Source organism: Culicoides brevitarsis, chromosome 1, assembly GCF_036172545.1.
Source record: "Culicoides brevitarsis isolate CSIRO-B50_1 chromosome 1, AGI_CSIRO_Cbre_v1, whole genome shotgun sequence".
NCBI lineage: Eukaryota > Metazoa > Arthropoda > Insecta > Diptera > Ceratopogonidae > Culicoides > Culicoides brevitarsis.
Window position 1 is genome coordinate 42,280,967 of NC_087085.1, and position 16,896 is coordinate 42,297,862.

Consider the following 16,896-nt stretch of genomic DNA (forward strand, 5'->3'; position numbering starts at 1 on the left):
TCCAAAACAATCACTCCTCTTTAATTAATTCTTAAAAATCTCGAGCAAAAATGAGATTTTTCGTTTCTCTTTCGACTCTTTCATTAATTCTGCTTCAGATTTCTTCGTCTTTTGCCAAGTTACGTAAGTTTTAAGACATTCTTTCCGCATTTTACGATGACATTTATCGATCCCGTCCACAGCTGATGACATAATAAAATGCGAAATAAGTGACTTTTTGTGCATTCGAGATCGTGCGCAGTTCGTTTTGACGAAATATTACATGGGAAATGAGCAAATGGGTCTCAAATCGCTCGATCCGTTGAAAGTTGAGGCGATGAAAATAACTGAAACGACAGAAGAGAAACGAAATGTCAACATCAACTTGAATTTTCACAACTTAAATGTCTATGGAACGCGAAAAGCAACTGTTAATCAATTAAAAATCACAAATCGAACAACGAAAAATTTCGAAATTGATTTTAGAGCGACTTTTCCGCGCATTGAACTTATCGGCGAATATACTGTAAACGGAAAAGTTTTACTTTTACCAATTACGGGAGCAGGAAAATGCAATATTACAGGAGGTAAATTACATTTTTTACATTAGGCACGCTTGTTTACTTTAAAAAAAAAATCAATTTTAGAGATAATGAAGCTCACTGTTAACTTACAAGGCAATTTCGTGCAACACAATGGCAAAGATTATCTGTTCATTAAACGTATTGGACCATCTGCTTGCGAAATTTCTCACGCTTATATCTCGTTGGAGAACCTTTTTAACGGAAACAAGTTGCTCGGCGACGGCATGAATCGCTTTCTGAACGAAAATTGGGCCGAATTGTGGAAGGAATTGCATCCGGCGTTCATTCAAACGTTCGGAAATGTCGGTTTGGATATCGCTAATAACGTTTTTCAGAGAAATCCCGTTTCAAAGTTGTTTGTTTAAATGAATTTGTGGGTGTAATTTTATTAAAAAGTGAAAAAAAATAAAGTTCTGTGAATAAAGTTGATTATAAAATTATAAAATATCGTAAATAATTGATGTTATATCACGAATCGAGTAAGTTACTTATCATTTTGTGGCTAAATTGAAATTCTAAACCGTTACAGACTTACTGAATAGTATTGATTCATAATTTATTTTATCGTACTTTTATACGTTTTTTAACCCTTGAAGGCGTTTTTGCTCAATTACTTGAGGAAATGAATAATTTTAATTTTTTGTTAAATAATTTCGTGATTAAAATTGTTTCATTTTAATATAATTTATTCGATAATTACGGAAAATGTAAATTTAGTTAAACTTTATTTTTTTTTTGATTGATGTGTAAATTAATGGTTCATTTACAAAGTTGTTATTATCTGTTAATTTTTATTGATTTTATGTAAATTAGTTAGGATTTTTAATAAAATTTATTTAAAATTTAATGAATCTTATGCAGGCTTGTATGATTTAAATCAAAATCAAAAATCAAAAAATCAAAAAATGATTTATGAAAAATTTCTTTAAAAATTTTTTTTTTATTTTTATGAGAATCAGAGTTAATTAATAATATTAAAACTTTTTAATCTGCTATAAAATTAAATTAAATATTTTTACTTTTGATTTAATTTTCATTTAAAATTTTATGATTAATTTTTTTTAATTAAAAAATTAATTTGATAAAAATTTCTTTGTTGAATAACTTATTTTTTTTATTATTTGCAAAATTTGTTTATTCGCGTTAATTAATTTTTAATAATTACCTACCAAAATTATATAATGATTAAAAAAAATAATTAAAATTAAATAAAAATTATGAGGTACCTAATATTTAAAATTAATTTAATTAATTAATAAAAAAATAAAATTAAAAAAAGAAAATTGATTAGTGTAAAATTAGAAGCAATATTTTTTTTCGAGTACAATATAAATTTTATAAAAATAATGAATATTACAAAAAATTAAAAAAAAAATAAGAGAATAAATTATCACTAATTAAATAAAATATTTCATTAATTAAATAATCTTATTTTTTTACAATTATATTTATTTCATTAAAAATTTTCAGATTTTAATTCATGTTTAAATTTTTATTTTATTTAAAATATTTAATTTATGTTTTTTATTAAGGTACGCTTAATTTTTTTTAAATTTATTTTAATAAAAATGAAAAAAAAATAAAATAAAATAATTTTAAAATTTATTTAAACATTTAAAAAAAATATTTTTTTATTTTAAAATAGAAATTTGAATAAGAATTTGTAGAAAATTAATTTACATCATTAAAAAACAAACAACTTACTTTATAACATAAAAACATCTTTTTCTTTAAAATTCTTTAAATTAATAAAATTTAATTGACAAATCTCTTATAATAAATTCACATTAAATTATCGAGAAAAGGCAATAAATATCTTTTGACGATCAACATACGAAGAAACATAAAATTTACGACATCATTTATCATCACAGACTTAGATGAATAAAATTCTCTCGAAATTTAGATAAAAAATAATTTATTCATTAAATGCCTTGACATTCATAGAGGGTAAAAAAAATATCATAGCCAATAATTTTTTTTTTTTGCTTTTATCACAGTAGCCAGTCGTCATTCACCCATTTATTGTGCAAATAATTCCTTGTAAGGGAGCACATTGAACACATCATTGATGTAATTTTTAATGACATTTACAAACGCGTTTTCGATAGACTTTTTGGTTTCCGCAAAGATATCTTTCCAGTTTTCATTCAAGAAGAGATTCATGTTGTCACCTGTTAAAATTTATCAAAGAAAAAAAAATTACGTTTCACGTTTTTAAAAAAATAATTAACGACTTGCCTAAAGCCTTATCTCCGTTAAACAAGTTTGTGAAATGCATGATGAGTCTGTAACGTAGAAAAAAAAATAAATTTTTTAATTTACCATTTTTGTTGTTAAACATTGAACTTGAATTACACACTTGACTTTGCACTTATTTTCACACAAAATGCACACGACAAGTTCATCGTGCAACCAACTTACCTTGATGTCTCAATATTAATTTTTGCCTTTTCTATTTGCATGTACTCCTGTCCGTTTTTATTGACGACCTTCAGCACCGAGCGGAATTTCATAGAGGGATTAACGAACGTCATGTTACTCTGACCCGTGCCCTGGATCGGCAAAATCAAAACTTGTCCGTTAATTTTGTACGCGCCAAGTTGCGTGACAATCGGCAATTTAATCTCAAAATTGAATCGTGACTTGTCGATGGTGTCGCCAAATCCTTCCAATTTGGTAATTTGTCCATTTCGCAATCCGTTGTAGATGACATCTTTGAAGTACAATTTGATCCTGACGGGACTATTGCCGCCTTGCTCGATGGTAAGACGATCCGCTTTGAGGGGATCCATCGATGCCATGCCCAATTCCGGCAATCCGTTGTACAATTTTCGGAAGGCGACGTTATTGATGAGGTCCATGATGCATTTTGTGTCGCCCCGTTTGCATTGGGGGAGGCTCGAAGTTGCTAAAAATCGAAAAAAAATAAATTTTAAGGAATTTTCGGAGAAATTTTTAAAAAACTCACGGAAAGCAGCTGCCGATAATGACACAAGTGCCGCCAAAAGTAGCAAAATAGACTTCATGTTTGACAACACGTAGAAAAAAATTAAAATTTTGTTAAAAAATAATCCAAGAACAAGTTTTTTCGAGTCGTTTAGAACGTTCTAAAGTCAAACTGCGAGTAATATTTTTATGTGGATTCACACTACTTTTATACAGAAATCGCTTCAAGGGTATTTATCATTCATTATACTAAATTTACTACAAAATGTGCGTTTTTTGAATGAGAGTTTGTCGACATCGCCTGTTTACTTTGTAGTTATTTGCATTTTTTTTGCACTAACTTTGATGTTTTTGCTAAATTTGACACTTTCGATTTTTCACTATTTTTAGCCTGTGCAAGTTTAGACGAACCGATTCTTGTTTGTTTTATTAATTCTGTAAAATTTGTTTGCGAGAAATGAAAAATGAGTAAATTTTTTTGACGTGACGGCATCATCATCTCATTAAAGGAAGTTCAAAGAAAAGACACGTGAACTACAAATTGCAAGTTAGCAGTAATTAATCTATTAATACAAAGTAGAGTTTTTTTTTCAGCCAATTAACCTTAAACAGGCACGTTTCGGGGATTCGTACTTTATTACGAACACGCATATTTTAAATTAATTATATTTGTTTATTTTGACACCTCAGCGGTTCATTTGTTTAACGGTGTGATGGTCTTAAGTAACACTTTAAAGGAATAATTTTTTGTACGGTGTTTGCATAAATACGTTGTTAATGTAATTCTTGACAACGTCGCTGAAGGAGTTCTGAATGGGTTCACGAGTTTCGGTAAAAATTGTTTCCCAGTTGCGGTTCAGGAAGCGATTCATGTTGTCACCTAAGGCTTGGTTGCCGTTGAAGAGGTTGTTGAACTGATAGTAGAGTCTGTGAAAAAAATTAAATAAAAAAATTTATTAAATTTTGATGATTCATTTTTTTTTTTGTAGAATAATTTTGTGAAAAATTTTAAATTTTTTTTAATTGAAAATTTAAGATTTTTTTAATGAATTAATTTTTAATTTTTTAATTTAACTAATTTTTTTTATGTTTTTTTTTGTGCAAAAAATATTTTTTGAAAAAAAAAATTTTTATTTTTTTTTAATTTTTTAATTAATTAAATTCCTTTTTTTAAATTAACATTTTTTTTAAATTTTTCTTTTTAATTGAACATTTTTTTGAGATAGAAATCTGTGATAATTTAAAATTTTTTAAATAATTATTTTATTTTAATTATTTAATTTCAAAAATTATTTTTCAAAATTTGATTTTTTTAATTTTAAAAAAATTAAATTAATTTTCAAATTTTAAATAATTTTTTTAAATTTTATTTTCTTTTAATTTTTTCCTTTAAATAAATTATGTTTAATTTTTAAATATTTTTATAAATCTCCGCAATTTTTTAAATTTTTAAATTTTTAATTGAAAATTAATCATTTTAATGCTTTTTGATCTCTCTTTTGAGAATTTTATGAAAATTTTAAAAAAATTATTAATTGAATTAATTTAAAAATTTAAAAAAAAAAATTAAAATTAATTTAAAAAAATAAATTGACTAAAAAAAAATCTCAAATTTTTTGTAAAAATAAAAAAAAAAATAAATTTAATTTTTTTAAAATTTTTTAATTTAAATTTGAATTATTTTTAAAAAAAAATTAAAAAAATTGTGTTAATTTTTTTTAATTATTTCAAAATTGCTTAAATTTTTTTTCAAGACAATTTTTTTATATATTTTTTTTTAAATTTTTTTTTAATTTAATAAATTATATTTTTAGAACAAAAATTTTAAAATTTTTTTAAAAAAATTTAAAAAAAAAAATTATTAAAAAAAAAAAATTAAAAAAATCTTACCTCGATGTCGTAATTCTCAACTTTGCTTGATCAATTTGAATATACTGCTCTCCATTCCTTTCAACCATTTTCGTTGTCGATCGAAATTTCACCAAAGAATCCACAAACGTCATATTACTCAAGCCATTTCCGCTAATTGGCAAAATCAAAACATTTCCCGAAATCTTGTACTGCCCCATCTGAGTGACAATCGGGACATGAGCATCAAAATTCAACTTTCCATCTTTCATCTTAAACCTTTGCATTCTCGCCCGACTGAATCCCTCATATTCCAAATCACGGAAATAAAGTTTTACATTGACAGAACTCGAACCTCCTTGCTCGATCGTCAAAGTTTTGACTTTTAACGGATCCAACGGCGGAATATGCATCGATGGCACGCCATATTTACCGTACGGGAGCACTTGATTGTTGATGGTATTGAGAATGCAATCCGAATCGCCTTCTTTGCACTTTTGCAACTCAAGAGCCACTGCAAAAAATTAAAAAAAAAGTCAATGATGTCTCAAGTAGCGCAAAGAACTTACGAGATGCGGTAATGATGCACAAACAAAGCAAAATTTTTGACATTTTCAACGGAAGATTGTTAAGTAACTGAGGGATTTCGAATAGTTTTGAGTTAAAAAGTTGGCAAAAATTCAAAAAAATTGTGGTTCTCTCTTCGACTCTCGCAGTCAATCGATTGTTAGACGAAATTGGAATGCGACAGTTTTTATATGGAATCGATACCATGCTCGATGCTTATGAATAAAGCAAATGCATCGTCTTTTCAAGGATTTTTCGGTAAGAATTTTGCAGAATTTCGTTCGTCAGTAAGGCACAAAAGCGCATTTTCATGAAATTTTCCTATTTTTAGAACGAAAAATGAAGCAAATTGACAATTTCCGTCGAAATGCGTCGAAAAAGCTGTTCAAATGCTCGTTTAACGATCAAAAAGTGCAGGTAAAATAATTTATATAGCTCAAAATTATGTTAGATAAATATTTGCGAACATGTTTTGTTACACTTTTTACAACGACATGTTTATTGCAATTAGATAAACAACACACTTGCACTTGTTTTGCATGTAAAATGAGGCTTTGAAGAACGTTTGATGACACGCCTTGATACGACATTGGCATATTTTTCCATTTCAATCAACTTTAAACACTTTTTCTTGTATTTTCACAGAAAATTTCCTCTTATATTATCAAAAAATGCTTAAAAATTAATTTTTATGGAGCGAGTGTATCATCTATCATCAAGTCATCATACGGCACTTTTGTCAAGACATTATTAACTAAATTCACGACGACTTGTCCCAAAGCATCCAACACCCCAGGTTTGAGTTCGTCGTAGATTTCCTTCCAGTTATCGTTCAAAAATTGGTTCATCGTGTCTCCGAGAGCTTTGTTGCCGTTAAATAAGTTGTCAAGACGCACATGCAAACGAGATGTCTTCATATCGATGCGGGAAATTCCCGTTAGAGCAGCATGACGGATGCCATTTTTGTCGAATTCCTTGCCAGTTGCTTCGACATGGAGCTTGCAATTGTCTAAAAATGTCAAAAAATTAACAAAAAATATTTTTTAAGACATTTTAAGTCCTTACCTAACGTCAAATTGGAAAATCCTTCTCCTTGAATCGGCAAAACCAACACTTGCCCGCTGATCCGGTACTGCCCAACTAACACAATTTGCGGTATAAAAGCATCGTAGGTGATTTTTCCGCTAAATTCTTTGTCGAATCCCTTGATTTTCTTCACTTTCATCTGGCTGAAGCCATACATGTTCCAATCCTTGAACCATAAGTTGATGTTGACAGCTTTTTGTTGCTTCGATTTTTTATCTTCCAATATTGAGACTTCGGGAATGACAATTGGATCGATTGACAACAATCCCATGCTTGGAAGACCATTCTTGTATTTACTCGCTGTGTAAGCTGCACTCTCCGCTATGCATTTTCCGTCGCCGAATTTGCATTTTGTTATATCACTTGCTGTAAAAAAAAATAAAAAATAATGAAAAATTCAAAGGATTTGCATAAATTTTATTTAATTGCATAATCTGATAAAAATTAAGAAGATAAAAAATTAAAATGCGCGTTAATTAGCATTATTCATGAGGAAATCTGATCGAGATTGTTGATTGTAATTAAAACAAACACAAATTAACAACTTGCTCCGTTTCTCATCACGACAATAAAACTTATTTTTTTTTACAAAGGAAGCGATTTTTACATTTCCTGTTTTTGTTCTTGATTGAAAAAAAATAAGTTTTCTACAATTAAATAAAAGCAAATAAATTTTATGAGAAAATAATTAACTGAAATATTTTTTTATCCTTCAATAATTTTTTTTCTGTTAAAAAATTAATGTTTTGTGATTGAAAATGTCATTTTTGATGAGTTTTTAAGTATTAATTGACGTTCATTAAATTTTATTTCCTATTTTTAATCAGACTATGATAGTTGGAGTGCTAAATTTATTCAAAGTTAAATTAAATTAAATGCAAAAAAATAAAAAAAAATAAAATAATAAAAAAATTAAAAAAAAAATTAAAAAAAAAAATTAAAAAAAAAATAAAAAAAAAAATAAAATTAAAAAAAAATTAATTTAAATAAAAAATTTAAAATAAAAAAAAATTAAATTTCAAAATAATTAAAGTTTTCCAAAATAAAATTTATTTTTTTTTTTTAATTTGAGTTTTTTTTATTATTTTTTTTTAATAAAAAATAAATTTAAAGTTTTACATATGAGAAAATAATGAAAAATTCATATCAAAATAGATAAAAAAATAAAATAAAATAAAAATTAAATCTTCAATTATTTTCTTTTAAATTTTACTATTTTTTAAAATAATTTTTATTTTATTTATTAAATTTTTATTTTTAATTTATTTTTAAATTAATTAATTTTTTTTTTTATTTTTAAATTAAATTAATTTTTCAAAAATAAAAAAATATTTATTTATCAATATTTTTATTTAAATTGACAAAATAAAAAAAAAATTAAATATAACAGAACTTTAATTAAACACTATTTATAAATATCTCAGCAACAAAAAAAAATTATTACACGAAGTTCAATGTACGACTTTATTGATCAACTACTAATTTAAAGAAACTAGACTCAAGACACAAAGTTCATTTAATTACTATAACAACTCGTCTTCTTGCTTTTAATAAAATTAATACTTTTTCATTTATTTTAAAATTACATAAAAAAAATTTTTTTTCAAATAATTTTTTTTTAACTTTCTTGACGTCATAAGTTAAGGAAAATTACAAAAGTTTTTAAAAACTCTTCACTTAAATACACTTAAAATATTTTTTTTTCACTTACGAAGTTGAGCACTTTGACAAACACTCAAAACTATTGACGCAACTATCAGTTTTTCCAACATTTTGCAACAAATTAAAAAAAAATATTTTTTTTCGCGATAAAAGCGTGTCCTTTTCGACTTAAACTAGATAACAGACTGAAATTACCTTACCGGCATATTTTCCCTTTTATACTTATTTTTTCATCTTATTCAATGCATAATATTAAAATATTATTATTGAAATTAATTAAGCAATTATTCCCTATAAAAGATATGCCGTGCATTTATTGTAATAATAAAAATTGTTGAAACATGTGAAGCGTTCACCTTAGAGACCTTTAAATCAGTTGCAAGTGTTATTAGGGGTAGCACGCGTCGCAAACTGCATCGCACGAGCACAAAATGACACGAAACGCGCACCGCGTCAGCTCTACTTGCCGGTAATTCCCAGAATCTCTTTATCCCGCGTGTAAAATATGCAGCAAAATGCTAATTTATCGAACTACTAAATAAAGTGACTTAGACTCAAGTCATTCGATGGAAAAACATCTCTTGCTGTGATAAAGTTGTCACGTTTCGAGGAGGTGATTAACTCTTTTCGACGACGACGACGAGACGCGGCTTTTTGCAACCCCGTTGATGCTGCGAGACCTCGACGTAACGAGATTGTGATCTTCTCATTGCTGAAAATTTCAAAGTAAGTGTCGAGTTAGCACGTGAAATGTACGAATCACGTTCTTGACACGTATTCTGACAAAGTAGTTAACGTCGTTTAATTGTCAGGTGTGGAAATTGCATTTTGAAAAGTGCTTGTAGGCATCGATAGTTTCTGCGAATAACGAATTGCGTCAGTTTCAGGAGGAGATTTTAACCTTTTTGATCTATTTTTGAACTGTTATGATGGAAAATTTATTTTTTCATCAACTTGAAACGTTGAAAAAGTTGCGAATCTAAAAATTAAAAAAAATAATTAAAAAAAATTAAATTAAATTAAATTAATAAATTAATTAATTAAATTAAATTAATTAAAAAAAAAATTAATTAATTAAAAATTAATTTAAAAAAAATAATTAAAATAATTTAATTAAAATAATTAATTAAAAAAATAAATTATAAAAATAATTAAAAATTAAATTCGTTAAAAAAAATTATTAAAATAAAAAAAATGTGAAAAAATATTTTTTTGCGAAAAATAAAAATCAAGTTCGTTTAGAGATAAAAATTAAGAGTTTAAAAAATTTATTTGAATTATTTTAATAATAATTTTTAATTAATTTTTTAATTTAATTTGAAAAAAGAATGAAGAGATTAAAAATTTTTTAAATTAAAATAAATATTAAAAGTTTTTTTAGAAATTTAAAAAAAAAAAACCAAAAACTACGAAAAAAAGAAAGCAAAACAAATTTAAAAAAAATTTTAATTAATTAATTTTCTTATACCATTTTTTAAAATAAAATAAAATATTTTTTAAAATATAGAAATTTAATTAAAAAATATATGTATTTAAAAAAAATAGAAAAATAATATTTATATAAAAAATATAAATAATTTAATAAAAAATAAATTTTAATTTTTTTTTTAATTTAAAAAAAATTAAAATTTAATTAATGAAAAGTGCTTTAAAACAAGTACAAGTCGAGTTCAATAAAAAAAAACAAAAAATTCTATATTAAGATTTTTATTTCCATTTTTTTCTTACTGTAATATTTTTTTTATAATTTTCTTTTTCTTCATTTATTACTAAGATAATAATAATAAGTTTGAATTAAAAAGTAATTATTATATTTTCTCTCAGATTTAAAATTAAATGTTCCTTTTTTTAATTATATTTTAAAAAGTGGATTTTCATTTTTTTGCCAGAAAACATTTTTATTTTATTTTTTTGATATTTTTCATTCATCTTTTATTAATTAAATATTCATTCAGGGTCATGTCGATTAATTTCTCAAGAGCAGAAAATGCACTTGTTGTTGTATCCACGTGTATTTATTTACATTTCAATGTCAAGAGTTACATTTATGTTGAAGAAAAATTAGTCTTTAGAGGAGGTGGTTCGTTCTTGAAAAAAAAAATGATTTTTTTTAATGAAAATAAAAAAAAAAATTACATTATTTTATATTAAAAAAAAAGAAATGTTCTATTTATCTATATAAACTTCAATATTTATATTTCTCATTCTATATTAGTCATATTATTTGTGTTAAAATATAATCCGATTTCTTTGATGATGATAAACTATTGTGTTTTTGTGTTGTATGTCTGTGTGAAACTACATATATCCCATTTTTACGAAATTTCAAATAAATTTGGAGTCATCACTCGTTCATGCTTCTTCCTTTTTTAAACTATTATATTAATTTTAATATTACTTATTGTTATTTTAATTGTATATTATTTGCTTTTTTGTATTTCTGCAGTGAAATGTTGCAGAAAATGGATTTATTTTTATACACATCGTCTTCTTCTATTATGTTATGTGTGTGTACCAAAAATGATAGTTTCGAAAAAATAATAAAAAAAAAGTTGTTGTGAATTTTTTTTAAAGATCTCAGAATCTTTTTCCGTCATATTTGAATGAAAATGAATTTATTGTGCGGCAGTTTCTGTCACCACAGCGGCAGCGTTCACGGGTTTTTCTGTCTCTGTTGTTGGTTCGACAGCTAATGCAGGCTCGTCTATGAAAAAAATATTTTATTAAAAAAAAAATTTTTTTTTGAAGAAAATTTTTTGAAAACTTACTTGTTGGCGCATCAACTTTCTCTTGTTCGACGACAACGGGAGCGGCAGCCTTAACGGGAGATGTCACCTCAGCTACTTCTTTGACAACCTCTGAACTTTCTTTCATTTCCGTCTCGGCTGTCTCGGGTTTCGTTTCGGTTTCTGTCGCAACCTTTTCCTCAGTAGTAGCTTCGCCATTTTTCGTTGGTTCTTCCACGGGTTTTTCTTCCGCAGGTGTCTCAACTTGCTTTGGTGTCTCTGTTTCCGCTGCAACGACGACTTCTTCTTTCTTTTCTTCTTCTACTGCTTTTTCTTCGACTACAGCGGGTTTCTCCTCGACAACTTTTGATTCTTCAACTACTTCTTTGACTTCTGCGGGTGATGGCTCGACAACGGGTGTTTCGTCTTTCTTTTCTTCGGTTGGCGTTTCTTTCATGGCATCTTCTGAGGGGGTTTCTGTGGGCTTTTCTTCCGCAGCGGCAGGTTCTGTAACGAAAATTGAGAGTTTTATAGAAAATATCATAAAAATGTTAAAAAAAAGTTTGGATTTCAGAATTTTTAAAAAATAAAAATTAAAATTAAAAAAAATTTAAATATTTTTTTTTTTTTGTAAATTGAGAAAATTAATTTTAAATTTTTCACAAAAATTGAAAAAATAAAAAAAAAATAAAATTAAAGTTTTTCACAAAAATTTTTAAATTTAAGAAAATTAAACTGGTTTCGAACCGAAAATATGATACAAAATTTTAAAAAAATAAATTTCATGAGTTTTAAAAAATAGAAAATAAAAAAAATAACATGTTTGGAAAATTGAGACAAAAATTAAAAAATATTTTTAAAAAAATTTTTAAAGCAAGAAAATATTAAATTTTTAATTGAATTTGAAAAAAATTTGATATTTTTCGTCAAAAATTTACAAAAATTTGAAATTTTTCATAAAAATTACTTTTGATAAAATCGAAAAAAATTTTTTGATAATTTTTTCATACAAAATCTTGAGAAATAGTTACCTTGATCAACTTCCATTTGTTCAACTGGTGTCTCTTCCTTCTTCGCACTGTCAACATTGTCTGTCGTTGCGACTTCAGTTGGTTTCTCTGCGGGTTTCTCCTCTTTTGCCGGCGTACTTGACTTCTTTTCCTCCTCTACGTTGTTTTCGTGAACCGTTTCCAGCTTCTTTTCTGCCTCAGCTTTGCGCGGCGTCTTTTCCTCAACCTTGTCTTCGTCCATTTTCTCTTCGGCAACAGCAGCTTTGTCATTTTCCTTCACCGGAGACGCTTTGGGCTCTTCTGTTTTGGCTTCTCCGTTACTTTCGGGCTTTTCCTCTTCCTCAACTTCGACCTTTTTGCGTCCTCTGCCTCCGCGAGTTGGCGTTGCCGGCGACGTTTTTGCCTTTTTCGCTGGCGGCGGAGCAACGACAGTTGGCGAAACTTTGTTGCTGGATCGTGTGCGACGTTTGCCCTCGAGCTCCAATGTGCCGCCCATGTTCTTCAAAACTTCCTCAGCTTCCTCCTTGTGTCGCTCCAACGCTGACTTGCGCTTTGACGGAGTGCGCTTCGATGGCTGTGGCGAGAAAAACAAAAATAAATAGTAAATATCGAGTGTATTTGTATTGGCGGCACTTGAACTAGTTGCTTGTGTGAGTGCGACGTAACATGTTCATGCGTGTTTACATGAGTGTGAGTGTGCACATACATCAGATATGTATGCAAGACAATGCTTTCTAAAGTGCACAACATGAAATTTTCGTAAAAGCCGCCTTTTTTCGTGCATGTGCTCCGCGAAAGTTGCCCGATTTTGCAAAAAAAGACCCCGAAAGTCTGGAATTTTCCACAAAAACAACTTTTCAACGACAATTCGCGTGTAGATAGAGGCCTCTACATAACCTATACAAGCATACGACGTGTTCTAACGCATATTTGCAGAATTTCGACAGTCATTTATTTGATAATAGCGAGCAAAAAGTAACTTCTCGATGCGGCGCAAATACCAAAAAGTCGCAATGTGCGATGCGAAGTTTGCAACTCCCGTCGCTCATTCTGCGGTAAAATGAGACGCAATTTTGCATAAAATGTCACAATATTGTTAAATGCCGAACGCTTTTACCAAAGCGTCGTCACATAATGAACGGGGGAAAATTTATGATTTGGGATTTTGGCACTTTTCGACGCGAATTTCATGCTTACCGTGCCTGCATTGTTGACCTCCTCAGCCTTTGGGGTTTCCGATTGAACATCCGACATGTCTAGCTTATTTTTTAGCAATAATTTTTGAGAATTTCCGTAAATTAAAACTTGTCGTTGAGCTGCTTGGTACTAACTTCGCACAGTAAAGCTTTAATTTGTCACAAAATTGACAGTTTACTTGCTTGACGTTTAGCTTATCAATTTCAGTCGTCTCATTTTTTCGAATTAATCAACCGTTAATATTTTGTTCATTAAATTTTTTCAAAAGTTTAAAATTTAATTTAATTTTAATTTAATTTTAATTTAATTTTTTTAACGTGAAAAATTATTTTTTCATATTTTTCGATTAAAATTTTAAAAGAAAATCGCGAATTTAAAAAATATTTTTAATTATTTTTTTTTTAATTTTAAGAATTAAAAATTAATTAAATAATTTAAAATTTTAATTGTATCGTAAAGGAATTGACTTAATTATTTTTTTTTTTATTTTAGATTAGATTTAAAAATTAAAATAATTTATAAAAATTTTCATTTATAAAAAAAATAATTTAAAAATTTTTGTAATATTTTTTTTTTTTCAAAAGCAAAATTTCTCTTGATAATTAAATAATTAAAAAAAAATTTTAATAAAAATAAAAAAATTTTAATAAAAAAATTATTAAAATAAAAAATATTTAAAAAATTTTTAAAAAATAAATTAAAATTAAATTGAAAATTAATTAAAATTTAATTAAAATAAATTAAAATAAATTAAAAAAAAAATTAATTTAAAATAAATAATTTTTTTTTTGAAAATAAATTAAAAGTACATTAAATCAAAAAATCATGCAAAAGCAAAAAATTTCGATAATTTTTCTTCAAAATTATTTATACAAAAAATAAAAATAAATTCCGCATCAGTGTAATAAATCATTTCAAAAATTGAAATTTTTTTTGTGAAAGAAATTTTTATTTTATTTAAAATTTTACGGTTTCTTGAATTACAATTTTTTTGTTGTTATATTTTTTAATGGCTCGTTTGTCTTCGAACCCAGAATCTCGCTCTGTAATCTTCGGAGCATGTCAGGAATGCGGCGTGTGTTGGACTGTGAACAATGTGACGCACTGGACCATTATGCCCGAGTGACATCAAATGAGCTCTTGATGCATTTCGCGAATTCCACGCGCATAACGACGTCGTTACTTCATCGGGGAACAAGACAAAATCTTCGGTATGATTGAAAATCGCTTGTGTGCTGTGTTCTTGTTTGCCCGTTGTTCCGGCGCCCGTATAAGCAATGAGACATCGACTTGTATTGAGCTCCCATAACTTGACGAGCGAATCTTTTCCCGATGACAAGAGATATTTGCCGTTTTTCGTGAAAACCACGCTACAAATTTCGGAGCCGTCGTGCGCTTGAATAAATGTGTTGATGCATCTGCCGCTGACGCCATCCCCTAAAATTGAAGAAAATTATGAATTTTTATTTAAAATATTTTTTAAAAATTTTTTACAGATTTTAATGCATCCATCAGTCGATCCCGTGGCATAAAGTTTTCCCGTGACGGCATATTTGACGCAAGTTATCTCCGATTTGTGATGCTGCGAAGCCATGGGACTCACGAAACATTGTCCCGTCGAGATATCATAAACTCTCAATACCGAATGATTCGTTCCGACAGCCAAATAGTCTCCAGTTGGATGAAAACTGACACATCGCACCGCCTCACAATCCGTAAAAACTTTATGTGCCTTTTTAACACTCGCTTTTGAGATGTCAAACAACTTCACAGTGCAATCTCTCGACCCGGAAGCCAAAATTTGCTCCGACGGATGAAATTCCAAAACACTAACTTCGTCTGTGTGATCATAAAGTGTTCTTATAACAGGATGCCCATGCTCCGAACGACCCGGTTCTAAATCCTCAGGCGCAGATTTCGCCAACATTCGATCAACATCCAAGATTTTTATACTCGCATCGACACTTCCCGTTGCCACGAGTTGTCCATCGAACGTAAAACATCCCGCACGACACGCCGCTTTATGCGAAGTAACGTAAGCAGTTTCGTAACTTGCTGGTTCGGGAGCTAATGCGGAGCCTTCAGTCTCGAATTCGAGATCTAAACCCATTGTTCCTTCCATGGAAGCGAGTTCTTCGTCTTTTTTCTTGCGCTCGTTCGCCATGCCCGTCATCATTACGTGAAATAAACGATCGCTTGGGGGACAGGGAGGATCCGCACGAATGATGCTCGTTAATTCGACAGCCAAATTGTGATAACCGTCGTAGAAAAGTTGGCTAAAAAGGAAATTTACATTGAAAATTTGTATAAAAACATGTTGAAATCGAGGCAAAAACAAACCTAATCATGAGTCGATACAAAATTTCGCGATTTTTTACGGTATTTGTTGGATCCAATATTTCTGTGTCCTTCATTTTTGCTCTAAATGCCTCTTTAGCTTTAAATTTAATGGATTTTTATTAATTTTCTGTTTTATTTTCAATTTTAAAGCAATTTTTGTTCTTCAACAAGCCGGTTTTGTTTACGTTTTTGACTTACGGTTTGACATACGGTATAACCATTATTTTGACATGAATTAAATTTATTTAAATTTTATGAGAAAAAAATTTAAATAATTTTTTTAAATTAAAATTATTTTCATAAAAATTAATTTAAAATTTTTAAATTAATTTTTTTTTTTATTTTAACTTTTTTATATTTTTTTTCGTATTAAAAAATTTCTAGGTACTTAAATAATATTTTTTAAAAGAAAAAAAAATCCCAGATAAATTCAGAATTATTTTTTAAAAATATTTTTATAATTAAAATAAAAATAATAAAAATTTTTATAATTATTTTTATTCACCTTATTCTCTTAATTTTTTTTTTTTATTTTTCATATTAAAAAATTTTTTTGATATTTAAATTTTTTTCTTATATATTTTTCATAAATTTTTTAATATATTTTTTAATTTTCTTAAATTTTTAAAAATATTTTTCATATAAAAAATTTTGCTTGATAATTTGCATTTTTTTAAAAGAAAAAAATTTTAATAAAAAACTTTGCATTAAATTTTGCGAAAAAAATTAATTTAATAAAATTTTGGAGCATTTAAATTTGAAATATTTTTTAAAATTTATTTTAAACTAAAGAAATATTAATTTAAAATTATAATTTAAAGAAATTTTCTCGAATATATAAATAAAAATGAATGAAAAAAAAATAATTAGGTAATTAATTAATTTTTTTTTTAATAAATTTTAAATTTTTTCTTCATGTAATTTTTAATAATTTTTCTTCTAAAATTT

General features: G+C 27.2%; 5 protein-coding genes across 5 annotated transcripts; 1 reads left to right on the plus strand and 4 right to left on the minus strand.

The window, feature by feature from the left end:
- The first annotated feature begins 2 nt into the window (after positions 1-2).
- LOC134827732 (protein takeout-like) lies at positions 3-974 on the plus strand. The gene is made up of 3 exons (XM_063840511.1): positions 3-123; positions 183-566; positions 627-974. The coding sequence occupies exons 1-3, from the start codon at positions 51-53 to the stop codon at positions 926-928; spliced, it is 759 nt and encodes a 252-aa protein (XP_063696581.1). The 5' UTR covers positions 3-50; the 3' UTR covers positions 929-974.
- Positions 975-2,340: 1,366 nt separating this feature from the next.
- On the minus strand, positions 2,341-6,006 carry LOC134837861 (uncharacterized). Its single transcript, XM_063853253.1, has 7 exons — positions 5,930-6,006; positions 5,403-5,874; positions 4,283-4,439; positions 3,535-3,673; positions 2,988-3,474; positions 2,805-2,851; positions 2,341-2,737 (listed from the first exon to the last, which is right to left on the minus strand). The coding sequence occupies exons 1-7, from the start codon at positions 5,970-5,972 to the stop codon at positions 2,586-2,588; spliced, it is 1,497 nt and encodes a 498-aa protein (XP_063709323.1). The 5' UTR covers positions 5,973-6,006; the 3' UTR covers positions 2,341-2,585.
- Positions 6,007-6,426: 420 nt separating this feature from the next.
- On the minus strand, positions 6,427-8,848 carry LOC134827731 (protein takeout-like). Its single transcript, XM_063840510.1, has 3 exons — positions 8,725-8,848; positions 6,993-7,379; positions 6,427-6,936 (listed from the first exon to the last, which is right to left on the minus strand). The coding sequence occupies exons 1-3, from the start codon at positions 8,783-8,785 to the stop codon at positions 6,617-6,619; spliced, it is 768 nt and encodes a 255-aa protein (XP_063696580.1). The 5' UTR covers positions 8,786-8,848; the 3' UTR covers positions 6,427-6,616.
- A 1,578-nt stretch (positions 8,849-10,426) lies between these two features.
- LOC134827727 (probable serine/threonine-protein kinase kinX) lies at positions 10,427-13,745 on the minus strand. The gene is made up of 4 exons (XM_063840507.1): positions 13,609-13,745; positions 12,433-12,985; positions 11,444-11,908; positions 10,427-11,379 (listed from the first exon to the last, which is right to left on the minus strand). Exons 1-4 carry the CDS (start codon positions 13,663-13,665, stop codon positions 11,291-11,293), a joined length of 1,164 nt encoding a protein of 387 aa, XP_063696577.1. The 5' UTR covers positions 13,666-13,745; the 3' UTR covers positions 10,427-11,290.
- Positions 13,746-14,556: 811 nt separating this feature from the next.
- On the minus strand, positions 14,557-16,127 carry LOC134827726 (cleavage stimulation factor subunit 1). Its single transcript, XM_063840506.1, has 3 exons — positions 15,949-16,127; positions 15,103-15,884; positions 14,557-15,045 (listed from the first exon to the last, which is right to left on the minus strand). Exons 1-3 carry the CDS (start codon positions 16,020-16,022, stop codon positions 14,615-14,617), a joined length of 1,287 nt encoding a protein of 428 aa, XP_063696576.1. The 5' UTR covers positions 16,023-16,127; the 3' UTR covers positions 14,557-14,614.
- Between the last annotated feature and the right edge of the window lie 769 nt (positions 16,128-16,896).

Coding starts and splice junctions, on each gene's coding strand:
- LOC134827732 (XM_063840511.1), top strand. CDS start 51: ATGAGATTTTTCGTTTCTCTTTCGACTCTTTCATTAATTCTGCTTCAG. Junction 124..182: donor TTCGTCTTTTGCCAAGTTAC/GTAAGTTTTAAG, acceptor TCCCGTCCACAG/CTGATGACATAATAAAATGC. Junction 567..626: donor AAAATGCAATATTACAGGAG/GTAAATTACATT, acceptor AATCAATTTTAG/AGATAATGAAGCTCACTGTT.
- LOC134827727 (XM_063840507.1), bottom strand. CDS start 13,665: ATGTCGGATGTTCAATCGGAAACCCCAAAGGCTGAGGAGGTCAACAAT. Junction 12,986..13,608: donor AGGTCAACAATGCAGGCACG/GTAAGCATGAAA, acceptor TTCTCGCCACAG/CCATCGAAGCGCACTCCGTC. Junction 11,380..11,443: donor GAAAGTTGATGCGCCAACAA/GTAAGTTTTCAA, acceptor TTTTTTTCATAG/ACGAGCCTGCATTAGCTGTC.
- LOC134837861 (XM_063853253.1), bottom strand. CDS start 5,972: ATGTCAAAAATTTTGCTTTGTTTGTGCATCATTACCGCATCTC. Junction 4,440..5,402: donor TTGAGAATTACGACATCGAG/GTAAGATTTTTT, acceptor TTTTTTTCACAG/ACTCTACTATCAGTTCAACA. Junction 2,852..2,987: donor ATTAATATTGAGACATCAAG/GTAAGTTGGTTG, acceptor TCTACGTTACAG/ACTCATCATGCATTTCACAA.
- LOC134827726 (XM_063840506.1), bottom strand. CDS start 16,022: ATGAAGGACACAGAAATATTGGATCCAACAAATACCGTAAAAAATCGC. Junction 15,885..15,948: donor TTGTATCGACTCATGATTAG/GTTTGTTTTTGC, acceptor TTTCCTTTTTAG/CCAACTTTTCTACGACGGTT. Junction 15,046..15,102: donor TGATGGATGCATTAAAATCT/GTAAAAAATTTT, acceptor CTTCAATTTTAG/GGGATGGCGTCAGCGGCAGA.
- LOC134827731 (XM_063840510.1), bottom strand. CDS start 8,785: ATGTTGGAAAAACTGATAGTTGCGTCAATAGTTTTGAGTGTTTGTCAA. Junction 7,380..8,724: donor TTGTCAAAGTGCTCAACTTC/GTAAGTGAAAAA, acceptor TTTTTTTTACAG/CAAGTGATATAACAAAATGC. Junction 6,937..6,992: donor ATTTTCCAATTTGACGTTAG/GTAAGGACTTAA, acceptor TGACATTTTTAG/ACAATTGCAAGCTCCATGTC.